The 26,050-nt window shown below is 55.8% G+C and overlaps 1 protein-coding gene across 12 annotated transcripts in view; it reads right to left on the bottom strand.

Moving 5' to 3' along the window:
• Positions 1-6,910: 6,910 nt before the first annotated feature.
• CHST15 (carbohydrate sulfotransferase 15) overlaps positions 6,911-26,050 on the bottom strand; it is an 84,178-nt gene continuing 65,038 nt past the window's right edge. For all 12 annotated transcript variants that reach the window (XM_047762621.1, XM_047762611.1, XM_047762618.1 and 9 more), the window contains 3 exons: positions 18,085-18,241; positions 10,959-11,106; positions 6,911-9,413 (listed from right to left, as the gene is read on the bottom strand). In XM_047762621.1, the coding sequence (XP_047618577.1) occupies positions 9,223-9,413; positions 10,959-11,106; positions 18,085-18,241 (496 nt within the window). In that variant the 3' untranslated portion in view covers positions 6,911-9,222. The remainder of the gene's footprint in view (positions 9,414-10,958; positions 11,107-18,084; positions 18,242-26,050) is intronic.

Below are 26,050 nucleotides of genomic sequence, written 5' to 3' on the forward strand. Positions count from 1 at the left end.
ACCACAGAGTCACAGGGGAAGAACCGATGCCAGGCCAGACGGGAGAGAAGTCTCATGCAGGTCAGGAGGTGGGAGGCCAGGTGGAATCCAGGAGGCCATCGTGGAGGCGGGGGTAACACTTGCCCTTGGCCTTGGGGTGAGGTCAGAAGCGGACTCAGGTAAGCAATGGGGAGGGGGCGCGGCTGGTGGTGCGATGGCTTGAGCAGAGGCAGGGAGGTGGGAGCTCTGGAGCCCAGGTGATGCATGTGCTGTCTTAGGGGAAGTGGATTAGAGGCCAGACAGAGATGTCTGCCCGTTTCCTGAGGTCCGTGCAGGCTGCCCGGGGCTCTGCCTTTAGAATTGGAGGCCGGCTTGGCATTGCTGGCATTTCCCTGAATTCCATTATGTTGAAAGCGCAGAAAACGGCAGTTCTCCAGATTATCTCATGTGGAGGTGGGAGTCCACAAACGCTCTCCATGGCGACCGTGGGGCCTGATTTGGGATGTTCAGCTGCCCTGGGAGAGCAGAGGCCAGCCCCGAGAAGGCAGGCGGCCGCGCCCCATTCCTCAGCCGTGACTCGAACCCACAGCAGCGGCAGGAGCTGCTGGCCTGGGGGCCCCAGAGGGCCCAGTCCTGACCTCAGAACTGGTGGCACAGGGGCAGCCTCGGGGGCGGGCTCTGAGGAAGACTCAGACTGTGACATGGACGGGCTCCTGGCGCAGCCACCCCGCCTGCTCAACCTCCCCAAAGGCGGGGCTCCTCCCCAGGCCTGGCACTCACTCGGCCTGGCTTCCCCGTACGGTGGCTGCAGGCCACGGAAAGGATGCAGTAAGAGTGCGGCAGAGCCCAGGATGGAGTCTCTGCCCAAAGACCCCTGCAAGGCTGGGCACTGATGGGGTGCGGGGAAGTCAGTTCTGCTGCTGCCAGAGGGGAATGACCTGCAAGATGCCACCTGGTCCTGACCTCAGTGCCCAATTCCCGTGTCGGCCCCTCCAGCCCAGAGTGTCCAGAACACACCTGGCCTCACGGGAGGCTCTGCCCCACCCCCTCCCTACCTGCCTCCTTAGACACCCAGAGATTCCAGGGGCTCAGAGGGAGACTCGGGCCCTGGAGAAAGTGGACCTGAAATCAAGGGCCAGCTCTGCTCCTGGAACCGGGGGTCTGGGGCTCAGTCCTTGGCCCCTCCGAGCCTCAGTGTCCCCTCCTGTATAATGACAGAACCAGAATAAATCTGATGCCTCTGTCCCAGGGTGGTGGTGGGGATCCAGACCCTCAAAGGGGCACGTGGCACAGGGCCTGGCATTCAGCAGGTGCTCAGTAAACAGCAGGCGCCGTTATTACCACTGTCCCCACTTGTCCTGCATGTGCCTCTGGTCCGGCCTCCCCAGTGACCCTGATGTCTGCCTCCCGTCCCCTAAACATCTTGGCTGACGTTCTGCGCCTGCCCAGTGCCCTTGGCCATTCTGCAAAATGCCCTCTGGTCAATTCTGTGTTTACCACAAGTTGAAATCATGTTGATTTCCAAGCCTTTCTTATGCCAGTGGTGCTTGATACTAGAAATGTGTGATTTAGTAGAATATAAACCAGAGTTCCCATGGTGGCTCAGCAGGTTAAGGACCTGAAGTTGTCTCTGTGAAGATGTGGGTTCGATCCCTGGCCTCACTCAGTGGCCATAGTGCCGATCCCCATGGGCTGGCAGCTGCAGCCCCCCTTTGACCCCTAGCCCGGGAACTTCCCTTATTTGTTAAATAAATAAAAAATAAACACATAAGCCAGCCATTCTCGGGCTGTTTGGTAACAAGGCTCCTTTACGCTCTGGAAAATTACTGACGATCCCAGAGAGCTTTTGTTTAGGTGACGAACATGCATCAGGGTACTTACCGTGTTAGAAATTAAAGCTGGGAGATGTCTGACGCCCGTGAGAGCACAAGCACGTGGTCCAGCAGCAGAGTGAGCCTCGGCCACTGTGTCATCACCTTCATGAGAACACGAGAGGGCGAAGCTGGTCTCCGTGCGACCAGCAAGAGGTTTGTTTTGTTTTGTTTGCTTTTTAGGGCCACACCCGCGGCACGTGGAGGTTCCCAGGCTAGGGGTCCAATCGGAGCTATAGCCGCCGGCCTACACCACAGCCCCAGCAACACCAGATCCTTAACCCACTGAGCGAGGCCAGGGATCGAATCCACACCCTCATGGGTACTAGTTCGGTTCTTTAACCACTGAGCCACAACGGGAACTCCAAGAGTTTCAGTGCTGACCGGTGGATCTCCCGAGGGTCCCGGGGGTTGCCAACATCCCTGGACCACACTTTGAGAACCACTGATGTAAACAGATGAAATACAAATGCAAAACAGGAGGAAGCTTGAAAAGCAGGTTGGAAGCTTTGGAAAGTCCCAGCACACAGCAGGAAATAATTCTGGGAGAATCAGCTCCTCCGCCATGAGCCACTCGGCCTTCGGATGCTTTGCAAGTGGCTTCCAGTTCTCGGGCCCCTTTAGAGAACCACTGCCAGAAACCACAGCTGATTCATCCTGATGTGGTTTCGTCCACAAAGACGACCCCAGAACTCCAATCTGCAGATTCATGGTTGGGCATGGGGTGGGGGGAGGCTTGGCTTTTATTTAATCAAAAGACAAGTGAAGGTACTTTAAATATCTTAAGTAAAAATCAAATGTGCAATGTGTATGTGGTTACGTAGGCTTTCCCCCTTATCCAAGTTGCCCAGTTAACTCTACAATTGGAGATGCTTCGAGAATTCTGGCCCAACCCTCGCATCCCGCCCCCGTGGACACGAGCTCTGCACCTCATCCGTGCCTCCCACCGTTAAGGCTCTGGCCTCCCAGTTGCGTCGCATGATCAGTGCTCCATAAACACGTGGGGCAAGACCTGGGGAAGGAACCATCCAAAGAGCAAAGGACCAGCCCCTGACCCCACCCCACCCAAGGCCTGGCCCCGTGCCTTGTGCAAAACAGATGTTCAGAAAATCCTGGCTAAAAAATTAAAGTTTGATTCTTTGCACCCTTTCCAGCTGGAGGGTGTCCCCTTGGTGCCTTGGAGGTCATTAGGCGGGGCTGAGCCCAGAGGTGGGCCATCCACTTCTGAGGTGACGCTGGGCGCCCCCACCGCCAGCCTTGATGTCCGCCTGGTCCCAGGAGTGGGAGGCTTAGTCAATTCCGAGCTAAGAGCAGAGGAGAAGCCTCTGCCGGCGGGAGTCCCAGCCGTGAGTCCCTTTTGGCAGAATGAAGCCATGTTCATGGCCCTTGCTTTTCCCTAGAAGCCCCAGTTACTGTCCAGACACTGGACGGGCAGGTCTGCAGAGACCGCTGGCCCAGAAGGCCTAGAGAGTGCTGCCCCATCACTAAGGGCGTCTGAAACGGGGACGACGTATGAAATGCAGACAGGCTGCTGGGGAGGAGGGGTGGGGGCAGGGGCTATGCTATGGCACCGTGGTTAAAAACATTGACTTTGAAGTTAAAAAGCAAAAAATCTGAGTTGACATTCTGGCCTTTTCTTTCCGGAGATTGGAGCTGTGTGACCTCAGGCAGGTGTGTAGCCTCTCTGATCTTCAGTTTATGCTTTCATGTACCATTGCCTTGTTAATTCCAACACGCACTCATGAGGCCCATGGGCTGCAGATGTGGAAAGGGCCCGTGGTGTCCCCAAGGTTACTGGGTGGGCACAACCCAGGCCTTGAACCCGGCTCATCTGGCTCCAGGCCCAGGGCTCACCTCTCCCCACACTGTCCTCTTGGGGGGCCGAGCCTGGTGGGTGCAAGTCAGATGATCCCTTTCAGGGGAAGAAAGGTAAAGAAGGATGGCTTGGGACTCCGGGAGAAGATGCTGGAAACTTTCCCACCTCGATTCCCCAGACCCAGGTTTTTTCTGCCCAGCAAGAAGGGAACTCCTTAGGGAGGCGAAGGGCTGACCCCTCACCGTGGCCTCCTCACTGTGTGCAGCCTGGGGGAGGACCAGGCTTCAGACCCACCTGCTTCTAGATCGGACCAAGGCCTGACCTTAAAGGGGCTGCTCAGAGCAGTCAGAAGAAAGTCCCAGGAGCCCCAGTGCCTTTGCTGCCCCAAGCAAGGGGTCCTCAGGGCAGGAAAGGAGACCCCTGTGTCTGCACCCCAGGCTCGGATCGGGGCATCCACAGGGAAAGGGCTGATCCTACTCCTTGCTCTGCCCGCCCCCAGGGTACGGTGATGCGTACAGGTGCAGCCTGAGCCGGTCCCACCGCGGGAGGACTCAGCCACTCTCAGGTGGCAGCCCAGAGAGCCTATTCTTCCTCATGGGCCTGCTGCACTCGCTGAGATGCCACCACTTGTGCCTCTGTGGTGTCCTTGTCACCTGAAGGCTCTCAGGGACCAAGGGCCGCCCAGTTTCCCTCTGCCACTCGGGCCCTGAGCAGGAGCAGGTTGGCAAAGGATGGGAACCAAGAGGGGGAGGAGGAGGAGGGCTGGGGACAGGGGCCAGGCTGACGGCTGGGCCTCTTGGAGCCGGGACAGAGCCAAGGTCATGGAGTGGAGGCTGGTTTGGGACCATTAGGCACGAGTGCTGAAAGTGAGGCTGGAGGTCACCTTCCAAAGCCACCCCCGGAGAATGAGGCTGGGGCCAGAGGCCATCGGCCCCCGAGGCTCTCAGGGGCCAGAAGACATTCTAACCATTTTTGTCGTTTTCAGAAGCTGCTTCCTGAGAGACATGACTAACTCGAACACAGCTGAACTTCAGAAACTCAAAACTTCCCATGTGGCTCATGTGGGGCTCCTGGGGGAACTGGGAAAGTAACTTAAACCAACAAAATAAACTGGGGGAGTTCCCACTGTAGCCCAGTGGTAATGAACCCAGCTAGTATCCATGAGAACGCGGGTTCGATCCCTGGCCCTGATCAGTGGGTTAAGGATCCGGCATTGCCACGAGCTGCTGTGTAGGTTGTAGATGCAGCTCAGATCCCACATTGCTGTGACTGTGGTATAGGCTGGTAGGTGCAGGTTCAATTCAACCCCTAGCCTGGGAACTTCCACATGCCACACTTCCCTAAACACACACGCGCACACAAAGGTAAGCACTCAAAAATCACTTCCACCCAGCACTAGAGAAAGAGCCCTGTCTGGGGCTGGGATGTCCCTGGGCTCACCTGGGAGAAACATACAAAAGAACGACTTGCCACACACCCTGTCCTGCTTCCTCCAGTCACAGGGTCCCTCCTGGTCAGGAAGACGCAGCCCCTCCGAATGGATGTGTCCAGAGCTCAGCCCTCCGCTAGGCAGCCGCTGCCCACGCAGGCCTGCGCGGGCCCCTCGAAGCACGGCAGACAGAGACAGGCACCTGTCCGAGAGCTCACGGGCCCCACCCTCTATTGCCAGCTGAATAACCACCCCAAGACGACGGCATCCTGATTCTGGAACCTACAAGGAGTCCTGCAGACGTGACCTGGAGACGTGGCGACGATCCCGCATTGGCCTCTTGGGGGCCCAGCGGAATCCTCGGGGTCCTTACAAAGGCAGACGGGGAGAGGCAAAGCTGCTGTGACCGGGAGGCAGAGGGAGTTTGGAGGTGGAGGAAAGGGCCACAGGCCAAAGAAGGCAGGTGGCCTCCAGCATCTGGAAGAGCGAGGAAGTGGGTATTCCCTGGAGCCTCCAAAAGGATCCGGTCCTGCCAACACCTTGGCCGTAGCCCCGCGAGACCGAGTTGGATTTCTGACCCTGAGAGCCTTGAGATCACACACCTGTGTTGGTTCAAGCCACGCCGTGTGGGGTAAATAGCAGCCATGGGTAGGGGTGCGGTCCCCAGGTGCCCTGCCCCTCAGGCCCTGCTCCCGGGCTGCTCTGCAGGCCCCTTCAGTGGAGGATCCAGGAAAGCCGCGTCTTCCTACCAGTCTCCAGCGGCTCTGCGCACAGGGTGAGAATTCTGGAGCAACGGGAAATACCTGCCCACACACAATCCTTCTCGCTGCTGGACCAGGCTCCAAACTCCCCCCCTGGAAGCACGGCCTTGGCTTCAATTCCCACAGAGTCGTCTGGGGAGCAGTCTTCCCAGGGGGCGCTTATACTGAGACGCACGTGAACCTCACGAGGATGTCCGCCGAGAGCTGGGTCCCAAGCGGGGAGGCCGCGCAGCACAGAGGGTTCTGGAAGGGCCCCCAGGGGACGGGGTGGGGGATCAGCCCTCCAGACCTGCTCAGCGGTCCCCCCACCCACCCCTCTCCTCACAGGCACAGAACTTTCTCTGCTGAGCAAAGCTGTTCTTGGTTTTGCCTTCAACAGACAGGGCCTCCTCGTTTCCAGGCCTGGGCTGGCCAGCCCCCCCCCCCCCACAGTACACTGTGGGGAGCGGTTCTGGGCAGAGGCTCGCCCAGAGTGGGTCTCACCAGAATCCGGGCTCCACGCGTCCCCAGGATGGCCCAGACTCCTAGAGCCCCAAGCTCATCTCCCTTAGGCTTGTCCTGGCAGCACTTGGGGGCCTAGAATGTCCAGTGACAGTGACACGCACCAGTGACAGCAGGAGTCTCAAACTCACAGCCCCCAAGGGCCACACAGGCCCCGCAAGGAGAAGCAGCACATCAGGAGAGGCAGCACCTGCGGTCACCAGCCTTCCAATCTAAATGTCTGATGAGGACATCGGGCTCATGTGTGGACAGAGCTGGGCCACGCCGCCCTGACTCCCAGCCCAGCAGGCCCCAGGCAGGAGTCCCCTCCCCTATCGCCTCTCTCTGTCACCGTCACCATAGGTGGCAGGTCCCTCCCTACAGGGCACCCAGCCCGTGCAGGTGACACTGAACTCTCCTGTGGCTCATTCACGTGCAGTGGACCCGGCGGGGAACCTCCCACAAGAGCTCTGACGGCTTATAAGGAGGGGTCCCAGTCACAGGGGTCCACAGTTGATTATGCTACATATTAATTAGCATAACTGAATATTAATAAGCACGGCATGGACATACCTTACACCACTAAGGGAATACAGTTTAATACAATCTGATACACAGCTTTGGGGACACAACGTGACTGCCACACCCGGGTCATGGAAACGCTCCGTCTCACTTTGGTTTGGGGACAACAAGCTCAACGCCTCGCTTGAAAGAACAGCTGTGCTGTCAACTAGAGAGGGCCTCGAATGGCAGCGGGGAGAGAGACGGGGACGGGGGGGGGGCGGGGGGGGTGGTCAGAGGAAATTCAAGGTGCCGGACAGACAGCCCTCCCTCTGAAGAAAGGGCCCTGGAGAGAAGGGGCTGCACGTGCTGATCGGCACGGAGGGATGGGCCTGTGTCTATAAAAAGATCAGTACAATAAACCAAATGATATTGGAAATCAGACTTTCAGTGATGCTTCTGTAAGAAGCAGAATTGTGCCACATGTTGTTCACATGCACAGGAGGAAGAAAAGTCCTTGCGGGAACGACAGGCAGGGCCGATGGGCTGAAGGGGACAGCTGAGCGGCAGAGGCGTCAACCCACGCGAGGGGACTGTGTCCAGAGCGGAGGCCCAGCTGCGGAACGGAAGGACGCCCCCTCGGGAACACGCCCACCCATCCGCGCACGCATGCGCACACCCGGACTGCAAACACACCCACTCGCAGGTGACGTCGCCCGGAGGCACCTTGGCTCCGCCGGGTCGGCCTGCTGCTCCCAGTGCCACGGGGAGGGGAAGGGCGGGCAGTCCCTGAAAGCAGGTCAGGACCACGGCGCTCTCGGCAGCAGAAGCAGCCCGGCCAAGCCCGTGAAGGCCTCCGCACACCTGCAGAGGAGCTCGGCGTCCCACCTCCGCCGGCGCCACGCCTGGGCAGCTGAGCCAATCCTCACGCCCAGAGGGGCGGCTGGCCCCAGGGCCAATTGCCCTTTCCAACGGCCGCGGGTCCGGGACCCTGATTTGAGGGCTCGGATTCGCGGGAAGCTCCCTCAACGGTCACGTGCAGGGCCTGGTTGGGGTCCAGCCTGGTTGGGGTCCAGCCCGGTGCTGCGCACACGACTGGGTTCGATCTTTCCTGTCACCTCTGAGAACCAGCAAGACCTGCGGCCCATCCATCGGTAAACCAAGCTGCCACGTGGCCCAGAAAGTTCTGGTGAGGACACAGCTCCTGGCATTCTTGCTGCAAATCCCCACACACCATGTCCAGCCCAAACAGAGCTCAGGCGCTGCGTTTCTGGCCGGGAAAGGAGACTCTCTGGAGGTTCGTGAACTGAGAAAGACTTCTGGCCTCACGTGGTGGAGAACGCTGCTAAGAGGCTCATTCGGAGGAAGGGCCTGCCGCGTCCAGAGCTAAAACCTCAAAAGCCCAGAGCGGCCCGAGAACCTTGGGTGCACGGCAAGGGCCCGAGTGCCGAGACAGACCCTCCACTCCTTCAGGATGCTCAACCTGGCATTAAGGGCAAAAACGTCCCTTCTGATGTTTTTTTTTTTTTTTTTTTGCTTCACCCGAGGCATGTGGAAGTTGCCTAGTCATGGATCAAACCCGCGCCACAGTAGAGACCCAAGCCACTGCAGTGACTACGCCAGATCCTCAACCCGCTGAGCCACGAGAGAACTCCTTCCCTTCTGATTTTAAACGGCATTTCTATCCAAAGAGAAACTGGAAAAACTCTTTTGAGAAAACATCTAAAGGGGCAGAAAAGAGAGCTCCAACTAGTGAAACGCACCAAGCGGTTTTAAACGTGTTCATTTTCTGCTAAACATGAGTTAGGTCCACCAGGACAGAGGAGGAGGAGGTCCCCGAGGCAGAGCTGTGCTACCAAAACTGGCTTGTGTTTCTTTCTCAAGTAGAGTCGAGTTAATCCAGTTTATCTCTGAAGAGACAGAAGAGCTGACGTCAGGGGCAAAAGGAGAAACAGGAAAAGAGCCTCTATTTTGCACCCAGAGGAGGTTAGTGATTAAACCGTGGGTTTCCAAACCACGTATGAAGAGGTTCTGGCAGCCCCCAGGGGGACTTCCAGGGACCCCAGGACTGTCCAGGCCCAGAATCTGCGCTTCCCGCAGCCCCCGGGCCAGCGCCTGCCGGCCTCGTCCGGAGCCCAGCCACTCGGAGCAGAAGGAGGCCCTTCCCACGTGGCATTTCCAACAGCTTCCGTCGGAGTCTGGTGAAGGGACCACTGCTGGGCTGTTTAATATCACAAAGGAAATTCTGAACCGGTTTCCCCCAGCAGGTGCCTGCGGAGCAGAGAGGTTGGCTCAGAGCAAAAGGGTTCCTCTCACCAAGAGTGACTTTATACCCATGGGAACAGTGGAAAGGGTGGCCCCGCGCTGGCAGCAGGCACTGGGCCCTCAGGTCTTCTTCCACAAGAAGGCCTCGTCAGCGAGCACCTGCGCCAGCCGGGCGTTGAAAGGCCCGTAGAAGTCCTGCAGGATCCTCTGGGTGACCGGCCACATGGGCCCCAGGTTCCGGTCCTCGGGACGCCGCGCGTTGGACGCCGGGCTCTTGGTCAGCAAGGCCTCTTGCTTCTCAGTTAAGGGCCCTGGAACACAAAGGAAAGACGCGGTAAGGCCGGAGGCAAAAGACACTTGAGAAACTCCCAGCTGAGCTTCCTGTTGAGACAGGAGTTTCCGTAAGAATGTGTCGGGAGATTAAAATTCTTTGGCTGGATCCGTGTCGGCGTTGCCGCAGGGAAGGCAGAGGTTCCAGCGAAACAGCCGAGAATCCGTGGCCCGGGTGCTCCATCCACCCGGGAAGCAGAGCTGGCGCTTGGGGTGCAGCCTCACCTGAGCCTCACCTCTTGTTTCCTCGCCAGCTGCTCCTAAAGGGAGGCCAGCCTGTCCCTGGGTGCGACCTGGCAGGCCCAGCTGTGCATAGATTTTCCTGCTAACCAGCCCGCTGGAGTTCTGCCACCACCATCTCTACGCCAGGCGGCTGGTGCCAGGGCCCCGCGGCAGGGCCATATTTCACCCCGGGTGTTGTGCTGTGAAGGGGGGGACACCGTGCCGAGACCCTCCCTGGCTGAACCTCCCCCGCAGCAGGGGCATCTGCAGGTGCCCCCCCCACCGCCTGGCCCGCCCCACTTCAGGACCACAAGCCTTTGACCCACAGGCTCCGGCCTGTGTGCCTGGGCTCTTGGCATCAGTCCTGAGCCGTGTCACACACAGAAAAGCGACCTCCCAGTGTCCTTGGGTTACGTGACATGGAAGGAACAGATCTGGCCTCACTGTCCATCTGCAGGACTAAAGGCGAGCTCCCACAGGCGGCCACACCAAAGGAAAATGGTTCTTGCCCTTCAAAGGACAAAGCGGTCACACACCCTCACATGACCAGCTCTCAGAAGAGGAGAAAGAATCAAGTGACCAAAGGGTCCTGATGCCCGCTGGGGGGCAAGCAGACTGTAGGAAATAGTCAACCAGCAGAATTCTGGGTGAGCCCACTGACAGGGAAGTGCCTGGGAGAGCCGTGCCCTCCGCTTCCTCCCCACTGCCGGGGTCTGGGTGCAGGCACCATCCGGGGGTGCCACTCCACACCATGGCTGGCAACCCAGTCTGTTGCCATGAAGTGCCACTCGGGTGGGGGGTGGCATCCTCTGGCTGGGGCAGGCTCCCCCCTCCCAGAAGCCATGACCAGCAGCCCAAACCCAGCCACACGGTGCTGCCTCCACTGGTCCCCAGCAAAGCTGAGACATGCATTGAGCTGTCCCTTCCCTCCTTCAGGCCCTGTGGCCTCTGCCAGCCAGTCCAGCTGCCCAGACAGCCTGTCCACCCTCAGGAAGCAGCTCATACTGTTCCTTCTGCGACTCCTTCAGCAACTGGGCGAACCTCCCCCGACACCATTCTCAGCTACTCGGTTACTTGAGCCTCGGCTTCTCCTCTCCCTCCACCAGACCAGCAGCTCCCAAACAAGAGGAGAGGGCAGTTCTTCCTCCCCAGACACCCCTCCCCACACGGTACACAAGGCGCGCCCCCCAGGGGACAAGGCGGTGCTTTTCAAGCAGGTGCTGAGCGGCTCGGCCCCGCCACAGCCCCGGCTCGGGGAGTCTGCTCGGGGCTCGGAGAGCCGGTGTCTGGCGTGACATCCGTACCGAGGCTGAGGAACTGGAAGACCCTGTGCATGGTGAACTTGACGTTGGATGCGTGGTCTTCCAGGCGCAGAATGAGGAACTGTTCTTTATCGAAGACAGTGAGCCAGTCCAGGAGATACACAGCGTACAGCCCGACCTGCAGCCTCACCTGGGACCAAAAAAGAAGGCAGGCGTTAGCCCGGGAGTGGCTCCGCCAGCACCACAGGCACTTTTCCAAACATGCTGCACACGTCTTGTAAGCCAACAAGCAGAAAGTCCGAGCGAACAGTCCCCTTCGGAAGGTGGATTTTAAATGCCACCCATTCTCACTTCTCTATAAGGGCTTGTGCTTCTCACACAAGGATTCCCAGACTCAGGGCCACCGAGTCCTCAGGACAACCCTCAGGCGGCCCCGCACTTCAGAGCGGGGACTCGGGTAGAAGTGGAGGCCAAGGTTACACCCACCAATGGTGCCCATGTTCTTGGCACAGAATCCTGGCTGCCTCTGCTCCTGCGCCCAGCACACCATCGCCCTGAGAACGGCTGCCGATGCCCCCCCAACGAGCCATGTGAGAGAACCACAAAATTCGTGTCTCCACAGGGACATCCGTGGCCTTGAGCGCATGCGCACATCCCCGTATGAGCAGCTGTGTGGAGCCGTCCCCTCCACCTGCACGCGGGGGTCCTCCTCCTCCTGTGCCGTCTCAGCGAGCCCGTTTGCTGAAGCACTAACCTTACCCTCACCCTCAGCTCCTGCAAGGTGACCTGGAGGCCCCCTGGGATGTCCTGTCTGATAAGAGTGTCTTGCTTGCCTGGGAAGGTCCGGCCCCTGGGATGCTCTAACAGCGTGAGTTATGATGGGGACTCGGGGCCACAAAGCCTCCGCCTGACCTCCAGGAGGCACGGGGCAGGAGGGGTCAGGCAGGTGGGTGGTCCCCAAGGAACACTGCAGACACCAAAGGCTTGGGTGGGCTTCCCTGGCTGGCAACATCCTGCACGTGCCGTCCACAGGCTCCTTCCCTTGGCCGATTTTAATCCGTATTCTTTCCCTGTTGTGAGTGTAACAGCCAGTACTGTGTTCTGTGACCCCCTCCAGGGAACAAGTGCACCCCAGAGGGCTTTGGGGGACATCCCCCCAACTTGCGAATGGTGTTAGGAGGGACAGCGGTCTTGGGGACTGATTCCTCTTTGTTGGCTCCAAACTGTTGGCAAAGCTCCAAAAAAGAAGGGGCCCTTCCTTCCCCTCTGCTCTGAGGTCCCCGTGTCCTCAGGGCCCCGCTCCACATCTGCCTACGGCCCCGCCTCCCTGTGCTCTTCCCCGAAGCTTCGCATCCCTGCCTTCACCCTCGCCTCTCTGTTCAGGCCACATCAGGGCCTGCCTGGCACTGTCCCAGCGTCCCCTCTGGAGCCCCTGTCTCTAGTCTCCACGTGTGAGCTTCCCAAACTAACAGCCTGGCCACGGCAGGCCCACACTCGGGGCCTCACTGGCTCCCAGCGCGAGGAGTCCCGGGTCAGGCTGGACCCACCCCTCTCACGCGGAGCGCCTCCCAGCGCCCAGTCTCACTTCCTGAAGCAGACACTACACATCCTGTTCCTTCTCCTTCCCGCCTTGACCTTGAACTCCGCGGGGCAGGGACCAGGCTCTTCCATCATCCCAGCCCAGCGAGGCCGCAAGCCCTGGCACGTGGGCGTTTCTCGGGTAGAAACTGCTGAATGCAGTGGTAACAATGAGAGGGTGACATGCTTGACAAAATATGCACAGACACTAGCCAGTTTCATCTCTTGCTATTCTTTTCCCATTTCACTATTTTTCTAATGGCATGGGAGGCTGCAGAGGAAGAGAAACAATTAGTGGGGGAGAAGCGGGCTCCCAAATTCATTAGCTGCCTCCAGCCCCCAGGTTGCTGCTACCTTAGACGCCAGCTCGTAAAGAGACCTCAAGCTGGGCCACAGTGAAGAGAAAATGAGTACATGCCAGCCTTGGAAATAAATACACGTGTCGCCTCCAACACAGACAAACCGCTGCGAGAATGTCTTAAGTCATGGGCCGCACGGAGCTTTCCAGTTCTCCGTCGGGCTCAGGAGCCAGCCCCTCCCCTGGAGGCCCAGCCCGAGGAGGTGCATCTCCTCCAGAGACCCCACCTTTGCTACTGAGAACATTCTAGGAGGAAAGGAGCTGGATGTGGATGGAAGGACGAGGGTGCTCCATCCCTGCACCCGGCCACGGGTGGCCAGACTTCCCTGAAAGTGTGTCTGTGTCCTTGCGGAGCCCCTTCCGCTGCTGGCCCACTCCTCCCACGGACAGCCCCCTTCACAGGAGGGCCGGTCTGACAGGGAAGAGCTGGCCGGGGCAGGGGGCAGGTCTGAGGGGGGTGGGGGGGCACACTCCCCTGCCCCCGAACACTCCCTCTCCGGCTCAGTCCGCCCCCCACCTCCCACCTGAGACCCCTAACCAGTCAAGGAAAGTGCCAGTCGCCTCAAGTGACAGTTCCTGGGGCAAGGAGCGTCACTTCCACCGCCTACGACAGGTCTGCCCAGAATCCTTTTCCCTCATCGGTCCCCAGTACTGGCCAGAGAATCAAAATGGAATACACACAGGAAAGCTTTTAGGGGAAGTGACCAAAATATTTACAATTTTAAACATCGGAGCCGAGAGAAGCCTTCGAGGTTATCTGCTCCAGGGGACCCTTGATGGAGAAACAGTGGCCCAGGGAGGGGCGGGGACCTGACCAGGATCAGTGGGGAACATCCTTGCACTTGGGGCCTGTCCGCCCCCACCCCAAACAGCCGAGGGGCCACTGCAGGCGTCCCCTGACAGGCACCGAACCTCTCTGCGCCCCGCTATGGATTAGGGGGACTCTCCACCCAGCCTCTCCACTAGTTTCACACACACCTCGTTCATTCATTCATTCTGCAAATAATCTAGCGCATCCTGCAGGCCAGGCACCCCACTAAGCAACGGTGACGCGTTGCTAAGTAACAGACGTGGCCCTTGGCCACGCGGAGCTTGTAATCTCGTGGAGACAGAGCTAAACTGGTGAAGAAACCATCACCTATAGTCACCAGCAGTGATACAAGCTGAGGGAAAACCAAGAGGGCAGCGAGAGAGAAAGCAGAGATCAACTAAAAGACCCCACGGACAAGGGGACCTCGACAACCAGGAAGCAGGAGCGTGACAGGCTCTGGGACAAGGCCTCTCCAACCTGCGTCACAGCACACCCACCTGGAGGGCTGTGCTCAACAGGCTGGTGGGCCCACCTGCAAAGGTCCTGACTCTTGGGTCTGGGGCTCCACCTGGGAGTGTGCATTTCTGACAAGTTCCCAGGGATGCTGTGCTAGTGGTCCAGGGACCACACTTTGCAAACTGATGCTGTGAGGCATCAGTCTGAGGACCTAGCAGGAGGGGGCAGGGATGGAGAGGAAGGCGGGGCCGCCTCACTCATGTGCTCAGGGACAGTGAGTGTCTTGGGCAGGGCAGGGCCAGGATCCTCGGGTGTCTCAAAAAGACCGTCCTCCCTGCACTGCAGCTGGGCTGGGATTCCCAGCTGGAGGAAACTTCGCTTTTCTCATCCCACAGTGACCGCCCCCCCCACCTCCCCGCCCCCAAGGAGGGTCTCCAACTGCCCCCACCTGCCTGGCAGGAGCTCTCCAGAGACTGAAGGGTCACCGTCTGCAGGATGCAACAGCCCCTTCATCCTGTGTGTGGACCCTGCTCTAGGACCTCGCTCTGACCAGAGGCGCCTGCCTGGCCATCCTCAGCAAAACACGAAACTGAATTAAAAAGCGCATGCCTCTTGCCCATTCAAATCTTTGTTTTTAGGAGCCAGACAGGGAAGGCGGAAGTGCCACGAGTTTCATCAGAGACCATGGGACCTGGGACTGAACCCTGACCTCCTGTCATGAGCCACGCGGCTCTGGGTGGAAGTGTTAACCTCTGCGAGCCTCCGTGACATCTGCAAAGTGGGCGCAGATTTCCCGGGAACGGAGAGGACTGAACAAGATGACGCCCTGGAAGAACTTAGAGGCGCCCCTTGTCCCCTCTCTACCAGGAAGGACGGAACTTAATACACTGGACATCAATCACTCCAGACCGTGACGGGCCTGGAGACGGCACCAGAGCATTGGCTGTCCCAAAAGTTGCTAAAACTGATACGGATGGAGTAGGCACAGACAGTTGCAGAAGTCCCAATTAAGGGACCACAGATAAAGAGGGAAACTTAGGGGACTTTGGGAGATCACTGTAAGTTAGTACATTGCTCAAAAAAGCCATCAGCACGAGGCAGCCTTGCTTGACTAGTGGAGGCGTGAGAATTGCCTCAGGTGGTTGGTGGGGGATGGGATGAGCCCTTCATCCAGATTCGGACCTGAGGGCAGGAGTTCGAGGACCGCCCTTCTGCTGATTTGAATACACACCTTATCGGATACCAAGGAGGAGCTACTCCTCCCGGAAAGGAAGAGGTGGGCTTTTGCGACCCCCACTCCCCTTGGAGGATAAACTGTAGCCCACTGGGTCCTCGGGGCAGAGCTTCTGTGCCTGCCCGCTTGCACCTCTCACAAGCGTCCTATCTTAATAAATCTATTTCTTGCCTATCACTTTGTCTCTCGCTGAATTCCTTTTGCACAGAGGCATAAAGAAGCTGAACCTCGGTGAGTCCAGACACAGGGTGAATGATTCTAATTTAAAACCGCGGGTTCTTGTCCCAATCTGGGTTTAGGCCGGGTTCGAGTCCCGGGCACGTGGGTTCACGTCCCAGCCTGCGTTCTGGCCGGGTTCAGGCCATGAGTGCTGTCAGTTTGAAAACTAACCCCCGCTGCCCACGGATTCCCACAGGTACTTGCCTCACCACATGGGCCACCAGAGAAACTCTCAAGTCCTTTTCCTCCGTCTTGTCACTTTTCTACACACTCGCGTTAAGACACCATATGAGCCCGAGTTTCAACCACCCCTGAACTCCTCCCAACTGCACGTTCCTGTGCTTATGTGCTAATAAGCACATGACAACAAGCTGATGTTTGCTTTTTTCTTTTTTTTTAGGGCCGCACCTGCAGCACATGGAAATTCCCAAATGGTCTAGGGGTTGAATTGGAGCTGCAGCTGTCGGCCTACGCCACAGTCATGGCACTGAGTGAGGCCAGGGATCAAACCTGTGTCCTTAAGGACATTGCGTCTGTCCTAAGATGGGCAGAGGAAAGAATTATTTCTCCTCCCCTACACGTGAATACACCCCCACTCTACTCCTTAGCACAGCCTGGGAAAGCGGTGTTATTACCCACTTTTATGATGAAGCAACTGAGTCTCTGAGAAGCAAAGCCAACTGCCCAGAGTCACCCAGCGAGTAACTACCTGCCCCCTGGGAACTGAATTACCACTACTGCCTGGCTCCAAACACCACTCCTTCCACCCTCCACGCCAGCCAGACTGGGCCGATCTGGGGCTCTGTCTGCATCGTCCGGCCAAACATGAACTCCCGCAGCACAGCCTGACATCCTGCCTGCTGCCTCCGGGTGCCCTGCCGGGTAAGACCGCCCAGGGAACGAAACTGGACATGGCCCTGTGGACACAGACCTCCTGGGTCCCCCGTTTCTTATTCTTAGGAAATGAGCCTCATTCAGCGGCCATAACCCTCCCTGAGTCCCTAGGGACGGGTTCTGACAGGTGCTGATCAGGGGAGGGAGGGGATGCAGAGACCAGGGAGCAGCAGGCACGGTCCTTCTCCCTGGCTTCTCCGCACCCTAAACACAGTCACCTCAGAGCTAGAGATCGGGTACCCTGAGCACAGCGGCCTGTGGGTTAAAGATGATCAGCACGTGAGGCTTTTCGGGAACTTCCTCGTTTGTTCTAACCTCTGATCCATACGCCCTTTCTCCAGTTCTGTTACTCCAGGCAGTCGCCCGGAACACCAGAATCGCGCTCAGACGGAGATATCCCGACCCCAGCCTGGACGACTAAGATTCCCCCAAACAAGGGAGAATGTGTTCACCTCCAACCCGGACTCTTGTCCAGAAACCTGTTTTTCTCCTTTTAACTCTCAAACTTCCCGCAGTCCTTCCCAATGGGGGACACAGTCTTTAGGGCATTAGCCCGCCGTGACCTTCCTTTGCCTGGCAAAGCAATAAAGCAATCTTTTTCTCCTTCACCCAAAACTCTGTCTCTGCATTTCAATTCGGCACCTGCAGATGAAGGCCGAATTCCGGCAACAATAACAACGGATGCGAAATGAACCGGATCCAGAATGAACTGTCTGGACTTGGAACCCCACCCACCTGGACGGCCCCTAGCCTCGCCTCAACCAGATCTAATCACAGCGCATGCTCAGCAGAGAGGGCCTGTCCTTATGCCAACCCGTGGGGAATTTGCCATTAACCGCTTCTTTTGCATAAAAAAAGGACAAGGGAGTTTCCTTTGTGGCTCAGTGGTAACAAACATGAGGACGCAGGTTCGATCTCTGGCCTCGCTCAGTGGGTTAAGGATCTGGCGATGCCATGGGCTGTGGTGTAGGTCACAGAAGAGGCTCAGATCTGGTGTGGATGTGGCTGTGGTGTAGGCTTGGGGGCTGCAGCTCCGACTGGACCCCGTCCCTGGGAACGTCCATGTGCCGCGGGTGTGGCCCTAAAAAAAAGAGGGGGAAAAAAACAAGGACAAGAAATGTGTAGCTATATTCCTGAAGGTAAACAAGAGCAAAGCGAAGAGGGAGCAACGGAAAATATTTCTCCACCGTGACCTTGTGCAAGAAACACTGAAAGTCGCTAGTGGGTAATGTTTTACACCAGCAAAAACAATCCACTATTAGAGAGAACGCTCTTAAGATGATCAGAGAGCTGGGTCCTCACATCTGCGGATCCTAATTACAGGGTGTGTTTTCAGAGTCTCACTAAATAGTAATCTCCCTAACTGCGCCCTCATTCTTCCGTCGGGGGAGGAGAGAGCATTGTAACTGGGAAGAAAGCAGGCTGCCCGCCGAAAGCGCCCAGCAGCTTCCAGTTTTTAAACCAAGCCTATTTGTTTTGCATTCGCCACCCCAAGGTCCGGGGAAAGGCATCTGCACACTAAAACGCTCCTCTGTGGAGATGCTAACATCCTGGTCCACAAGGATCCCCTGGCCCAACAACCACAAAGCAGGCGCTGGGGGGTGGGGGGGCTACGCACAGGCATCGCATTGTTGAGGGTGTTGTTGTAGACGCAGGCGCGCAATGAATAATCCAGCATGCAATTTTCAAACAGCTGCAGCGCCTCTGTCACTTTTTCATGGAAGTCATCTGCCGATTTATTTGAACTTGCAAAGTAGAGATAGTCTGAGTACAACCTGTGAATAAAACAAATGGATATTTTTACCACCGGGAATGTGAAACCTCGCATCGAGTGACAATGGGAATCAACAAGCAATCACCTTGTCTGGTTTGGTTCATTAAAACACCGCCTTTCCGCGTGTTGCCTGACAAACGCGCCACTTCTAACACCCCAAGACACCTCCCCACCCTTCACGGGGCTGCCCAAGCTCTCCTGAACTCAGACACGTCTACACTGGCCCCAGACAAGCCACCACTGGTAGGATTTTCTTTTTCTTCTTCTTCTGGTTCTTTCTAGCCACCTCAGGCTGCGGCTGGTTTCATAGGAACAGTGAACTTGGAAATAACACTGGCTTACAAAGACCGTGCCACGGCAGAGAGAGACCATGAAAACTGGATGCTTCTCCGCTGGAGGGAACATCTGTCGCTCTCCGTATCACAACGCTGAAAGGCATCTTTCTGGTTGGTAGGGGCCTATTTCTTAACACAATGTAAAATCACCCCCACGTGTGCACGCAGACACCTGCGGGCCTGCATGTGTGTCCACACACACACACAGATCTGCTCACACAGGCCCCGGCACGCATGTGTAACAGTGTTTGCACACAGCAGGTGACAGTGCTTCTCTTTGACCAAACTGAACTCAGGTTCCTCCGAACCTTCTTCCCAACCTGACCTTGACTTTTATTTTATTTTATTTATTTTAAAAAATTTTTTTGATCGCCCCTCAGCATATGGAGGTCCCAGGCCAGGGGGCAGATCCGAGCTGCAGTTGTAACCTACACTGCAATGGCAACTCCGGATCGTTGAACCCACTCTGTTGGGCCTGGGATTGAACCTGTACCTAGCATGGCAGAGATGCTGCCTCAGATCCCACTGCACCACGGAGGATACTCCTTCACCTTGACTTTTTTTTTTTTGCTTTTTAGGGCCTCACCCCTGGTGTATGGAAGTTCCCAGGCTAGGGGTTGAGTCAGAGCTACAGCCGCCAGCCTACACCACAGCCACAGCAACACCGGATCCTTAACCCACTGAGAGAGGCCAGGGACCAAACCCACATCCTCATGGATCTTAGTTGGGTTCATTAACCGCTGAGCCACAAGGGAACTCCTCGACCGTGACTTTTTTTTTTGCCCAATTAAAGCAGGAATCCTGCTTGGTTGGTTTATACAGAATCCCCCGCCTCTGCTGTTTCCTCTTAGTGACTTTCCATCCATCGACCCACATCCCCTTTGGCGGTAAGTTTCCACTTTTCCTCGTTGTCTTTGGAGCAGAAGCTAATCTTGTTTCCCCACTGCAAGGCCCGGCACAGTGGTCCCTACACCGACTGCCACAGTCCTGAATGAGGGCACCCTTGCATTCTTTAACACGTGTCAGAGTCATCACCTATCTTGCTTTTTTTTTAAACAAATTCTCTGCAAATATATTTCACTGGACTTTCAACGTTACAAACAGCATTTTTTTTTTTTTGCCATTAGATACTTCTTTTCTTATACCAAATAAAAAGTAAAGCAAAATAAGTTATACACGGTAATAAGCACATCTTTCTTTGAAAGTTTTTGCCTCTGATCTTCCCCATGGCCTTAGCTTCTGACCCCAGGCCCGCTCTCTCCCCTGTACTCTAAGTACTACAGCGAGGAGGTGTGTGGCAAACAGGAAATAATTGTGCTCTCCTCGTAAGGAACAAACAAGATCATCCGTACAAATCCCAGAGGTGACCTTCGTTATCAGTTTCTTATACATTCTTCCAGAAATTTTCAATGCCTATTCAAACGTATATCTGCATATAAAAATATGGATGTACCACAGTCCACTGGGTGGGATCAGAGGAGGCATCTGTTACCATAGCACTTGTCCGACGGTGTGATTCGGGGGAAACACGACCTCACAGAGGTCGCGAAGGAGGGACAGACACCTCGGCCCAGCCTAAACCTCCTTCCATGGTGGCCCAGTCATCTTTTCTTTCACAGAACTTCTTCCGAGCCGTGATTTCCTGGGTCTTCCTCTCCCTTGTCTCTGCTGGCAGAGAGGGTAAGTCTTCATTGATTTGAGTTTTGGAAAATTCCCCCTTTGTTTCTGTCCAATACCTTTTTCTTCATCCACCTGCTGGGGCCCCCGCTGCTCTGCCCCAGGCCGCTTGCTCCCACACAGCCCCAGCTGCCCAGGGAAAGCAGGCTGATGGGGCCTGGCCCCTGGCTTCGGGCTGCCACGGTTCTCTCTCCCTCAGCCCCATACCTTCTGTTCCCCCAGCTTCTCCACCCTGGCTCCCCTCTTTCCAGTGGAGGAAATTCAGCCAATCCTATCAGGTCCCCGCGTGCTTGGGGATGGCAGCTCTGCCCGGCTGGGAGGCTTCCATCCTGGCCACGCTCATCCCTGCCGAGACAGCAGTACCTGCAGCACAGGACGGCGGCAGCCCCTCCTCCAGCACCCTCGCCTCTCATCCCAGCCGGAGTCGGAGTCACAGATTTCCTAACAGGCAGGGCAGCGCGTGGCACCCTCAGCCATCCCCACCCCACCCCCCGCCATGGTCCACGGAGGACACCTCTGAGAAGTCCTGAGATGTTGGGACCTGCCCACACACAGACGGCCCGGAATCCGCACCCACACTGGAGGGAGCGCTGTGGACACGCCGCCGGGTCGGCCAATGCTCCGAAAGGACGTGCTTCGGGACCGGCTGCCAGAGACCATCCTCTCCCAGATCCCCGTTCAGCCGGATACAGGCCCCGGGGGATGCGACCTCAGTCCCTTACAGGTGTCCCCCACATCGGCTGTGCTGCTTTCCCTCTTCAAGAACAGGACACCTAGCAAGCCTGAAACACGGCGTCTGTCACGGCAGGGTCAGAGTATGACCGAGGGGCTGATGGACAAACGCTCAAATCAGGTTTGCACGGACCTCACAGGGCAGTTGAGCTGTGCTTGTCCACGGGCACCTGGCAGCCAGGGGCCTGACGGGGTCCTTCCCGGCCCGCACACTTCCTATGGGAGCTGTCGACACTTTGGCTTTGCTGCCCAAGAAAGACGCCCATGCAGAGCGACCCAGGCCTCTGAAACCGCCGTCAAATCTGCGTGTAAATGGAAGTCCAAGTGCAGAGCTCCGACCGAGGACTCGCACACAACCAGCCAAACTGGTTGCTGGAACTGGAATTCCATCACATAAATACCTGAAAACCCAACCATCGTCTCAAACGTTCCACACTGAATTTAATTTGTGGTAATGGCATTTCTTGTAGACGTCTGGCTCATAAATGGAACAAGAGCCTCTAGAGCTGGCTTCATTTTAAACACAAAAGTGACTTCATGAAGAATCTACTGATGCCATGCAATTCTTTAGAGATCAAGAAGTAATTCCAGGGGACAAACTGAGACATGTCCAGTGGTCCAACCGGGCCCGCCCAGCCCCTCCCGGGTGAGAATACTGATTTTCATCTGTTTGGGGGGCAGTGAAATGAACCCAGACCCCTACCTTCTGTGAATCAGGTTCATGACCTCTAGAACCCGGCCAGGCCCACTTCCTCGGCAGGGTAAGGGGAGACTTCCCCAGCCCTTCAGTCGCCCAGGGACCCTGGATGCACCCACAGGATGGGTGGTGGGCTTCCCTAGAGGCCTTGCACAAGCTGGGATGTGGGTGTGACAAGTCCTTCACGCCCTATTTTGTCAGCAAACATCTGAGTGTGGACTTTGCTCACCATAACGATGGCCACCCTCCCCATTTGGACTCTGTAGATTCCCCCCAAGATACACCCAAGTCCTAACCCCCGGTTCCTGCAAGCGGGATCTTATTTGGAAATAGAGTCTTTGCAGCTGTAATTACGTTGGATTCACAGTGGGCCCTAAATCCAAGGACTGGTGGAGAAGGGGGAACCCTCCTACACTGTCGCTGGGAATGAAAATTGGTGCAACCACTAGGGAAAACAGTATGAAGTTTTCTTAAAACACGACAAAATAGAACTACCATATAATCCAGCAATTCTACTCCTGGGCATCTATCCAGAGAAAACCATAATTCAAAAAGATACATGCACCCCAAATATTCACTGCAACACTACTTACAATTGCTAAGACATAGGAGCAACCAAAATGTCCATTGACAGAGGAATGGACTAAGAAGATGTGGTACATGGGAGTTCCTGTCGTGGCTCAGTGGTTAATGAATCTGACTAGGAACCATGAGGTTGCGGGTTCAATCCCTGGCCTTGCTCAGTGGGTTAAGGATCCAGCGTTGGCATGAGCTGTGGGTTAGGTCACAGACACGGCCCGGATCCTGTGTTGCTGTGGCTCTGGCGGAGGCTGGCAGCTACGTCTCTGATTAGACCCCTAGCCTGGGAATCTCTATATGCCACGAAAGAGGCCCTAGAAAAGGCAAAAAGACAAAAAAAGAAGAAGAAGAAGAAGAAGATGTGGTACGTGTATACAGTGGAACACTACTTAGCCATGAAAAAGAACAAAATAATACCAGTGGCAGCAACATGAATACGACTAGAGATTATGATACTTTCTTCATACGTGAAGAAAGTCAAGGGACAAATACCATATGCTATCACACGGACTTCCCCAGTGGCTCACATCATACAATATCACTTATATGTGGAATTCAATAAAAATGATACAGACAAACTTATTTACAAAACAGAAACAGACTCACAGACATAGAAAATTAACTTACGGCTACCAAAGGGGAAAGCAGGGGTGGTGGGAGGGATAAATTAGGAGTTTGGGATTAACATATACACACCATTATAAATAAAATAGATAATCAATAAGGACCTACTTCACAGCACAGCAGGGAACACTACTCAGTACTCTGTAATAACCTACAATGAAAAAGAATCTGAAAAAGGATGGATACATGTCTATGTATACCTGAATCCTTCTGCTGTACACCCGAAACTAACACAACATTGTAAACCAACTGTACTGTAATATAAAATAAAAATTAAACTGATGGGAGTTCCTGTTGTGGCTCAGAGGGTTAAGAACCTGACTAGTATCCATGAGGACTCGGGTTTGATCCCTGGCCTTGCTCAGTAGGTTAAAGGATCTAGCGTTGTTGTGAGCTGTGGTGTGGGTCGCAGATGCAGCTCGGATCTGCTGTGGCTGTGGTGTAAGCCAGCAGCTGCAGCTCCAGTTCCACCCCTAGCCTGGGAACTTCCATATGCCGCAGGTGCAGCTCCCCCCAGAAAAAAAGTGAAAGAAAGAAAAAATGTTTTTAAAAAAAGAAGAAAATAAAAGTTAAATTGAAACAAAAGAAGAGGGAGGAGAGGCCAGGAACACATGGGGAGAAGGCCATGTGAAGACAGGCAGAGACCGAAGTGGTATCTACAGTCCAGGGTTTCAGAAGCCACTGGAAGCTGGGAGGGACACGTGGAACAGACCCTCCCTCAGAGCCTCTGGAAGCAACCAGTCCTGCTGGCACCTTGAATTTGCACCTCTGGCCTCCAGAACTGTGAGAGGATATTTATTTGTTGTTTTAAGCCACAAGTTTGTGGTCATTGGTTACAAAAGCCTCTAAGAAACTAAGGCAGGTTCTGAACTCAAATTCCTGAGGATTCATTTCTGCCAGCACCCCTCTCTCACCCTGAGACCCTAGAAGAGTGGCCAGAGTATGTAGGACGATGGCCATGTGGCCAGCTTTTCCACAGAGAAATAAGAAGGAAAAGCAAGAGTTCCTGCTGCTGTGTGGCGGAGGCAGCAGCATCTCTGAAGTGCTGGGACGCAGTTTCCATCCCAGCACAGCACAGAGGGTTAAGGATCTGGCGTTGCCGCAGTTGTGGTTGCAGCTGCTGCTGGGATCTGATCCCTAACTTCCATATGCCGTGGGGCACCAAAAAAAAAAAAAAAAAAAAAGAAAAAGGAAGGAAGGAAGGAAGGAAAAGCAAAGCAGGATCCTGACTAACAGGCAGGGAGGGCTCGTCCAGAACCAGGCAGGCGCTTCCTAAGAATGTCTCTTCAACAAACAAGGCTCTGATTTCGCCACAAACTCTCTGGGGAAGAAGAGTCAGATGATGCCCTCGGATGAGTGCACGCTGTGTGGAGGGGTTAACACACTCAGAAACGTTGAGAAGGACAGCAAAAAGATCAGAAGCAGGTATCCAAATGGACCTCAAGGAGCTGGACAAGGCACACTCAACGCAAAGAAACGTAAATGTGCACATTTTAGTCTGTAAAGTCAACCGCACGATGATGAAGCAGGGGAAGGAGGTCAACCTGGAAAACAGATAAGGGGATTGGTTGACCCTAGGACATAATGAATCATCGCTGCAGGGACACTGCTGCCACCTCGGGATGCATTAATAAAGGTATGGCATTGAGAATGTGGGAGGATGTCGCTCTGCTCCACCCTGGCAGGTCAGAGGCCCAACTATGCTCTTTTCAGTACTGGGTGCCAGGCAGTGAGGGGAAAGGCGCTGTTCCATCTGGAGAAGCAAAACTCAGCAGGAAGGACACCAGCATCAACGGCTAAAAGGCTCTTCAGGGCTGGGAGAGGACAAGTCCCAGACTCCCGAAGGACTGACCACTGGGCAGAAGGTTCAGGAAGAGAGACTGATTTGATACAAGGGAACATCTCTCCAACTGGGGCAGTGAGCAGGATGTGAGCGGCCCCAGCGGCAGGAGCGGTCAAGGCCGGCGGGGACTAGGGCTCCGTGGCTGAGTGAGGGTAGCTGACCCTGACCCCCAGCCAGCCCTGAGCCTTGGTGCTGCCAACCCCCCTCCTGCTGAACCACCTCACTTTCTGACTCTCAAACCATCCCAAACAGATGGGTGTTACATTTGGCCAGGATTGTTTCCAACGGCAATTCCAAATATAAGTCCAAAGACATTCCGGGCCTTCTGTGCTGCGGTTATTTTAGAAGGCTGCCGGCGTGGCCCCGGGACGGCAGGCCGGCGCTCCTGGAGGTGAGGCGCCTTTGCCGTGCAGGGCAGGGGGCCCGGGACCCCAGCACTGCCAGGAAGGGGAGCGCGAGTGGATGTGGGTGGAGCCCCCTCAACCTGGTGCCTCTGGAAGGGCACATGTCTCTTCCCACGGGGCCACAGGAGTGGCCATCAGTGACCTTGAAGGTCTCAAAGAGTAAGTCTGGAAGGTCACCCCAAGATCACAACTGAATTCACTCAACAGCCCCGGGGCACTGCTCTGAGCCCAGGAGAGCAGAGGTGATTATCACAAAAACAGGTGGCCTCCCTGAGCCAGGCTCACCTCAAGGTTGCCCAGGGTCAGCCCCCAGAATCCTCTTGGTGTCCACCGCCAACAAGGCTGCTCATGGCTACTGAGGCATGAGCCCTCACCAGGCCCTCTGTTCCATGAGGCATGTATATTCTCCTCCTGTGCTCCCATCCAGCCTTCGAGATGCGCCTGTCTTACAGAGCTGCTCAAGGTCATGTGGCCAGGAGGCCTCAGGGTAGACCCCAAGCTAACCCAGGCCTGCCTGACCCAAAGCCCACAGACCCAACGGGACGTGGTCCCTGGCTTCAGAGTTTAGGAGTGGAGCCAGATCAGCAGCAGAACAGTGGGTCACTATTCTGGGTCACTAGCCATGTGAGCTGATGGTTTGGGGGTTTTGTTTAGGATTTTTTTTTTAATTGTTTTAGGTGCAGATGAGTGATTTGAAGGCATTACGTCAGCTCTGTTACAGAACTACATAAGTTACAGGAGACTGGAAAGCACATACACACGTAATAGAGCAGGAAACATTCAGGACGAACAGGGGAGCAGCACCGGCACAATCAGGAAACCCACACATGTGTGCACAGAGCACCACGCCGGGCGTCTGCACATCACAGCAACAACAAACGGGTGTTCAGACATCTGTCATAATTCAGTCCTCACTCCT

The sequence above is a fragment of the Phacochoerus africanus genome, chromosome 15 (assembly GCF_016906955.1).
Source record: "Phacochoerus africanus isolate WHEZ1 chromosome 15, ROS_Pafr_v1, whole genome shotgun sequence".
In the NCBI taxonomy this organism is placed as follows: Eukaryota; Metazoa; Chordata; class Mammalia; order Artiodactyla; family Suidae; genus Phacochoerus; species Phacochoerus africanus.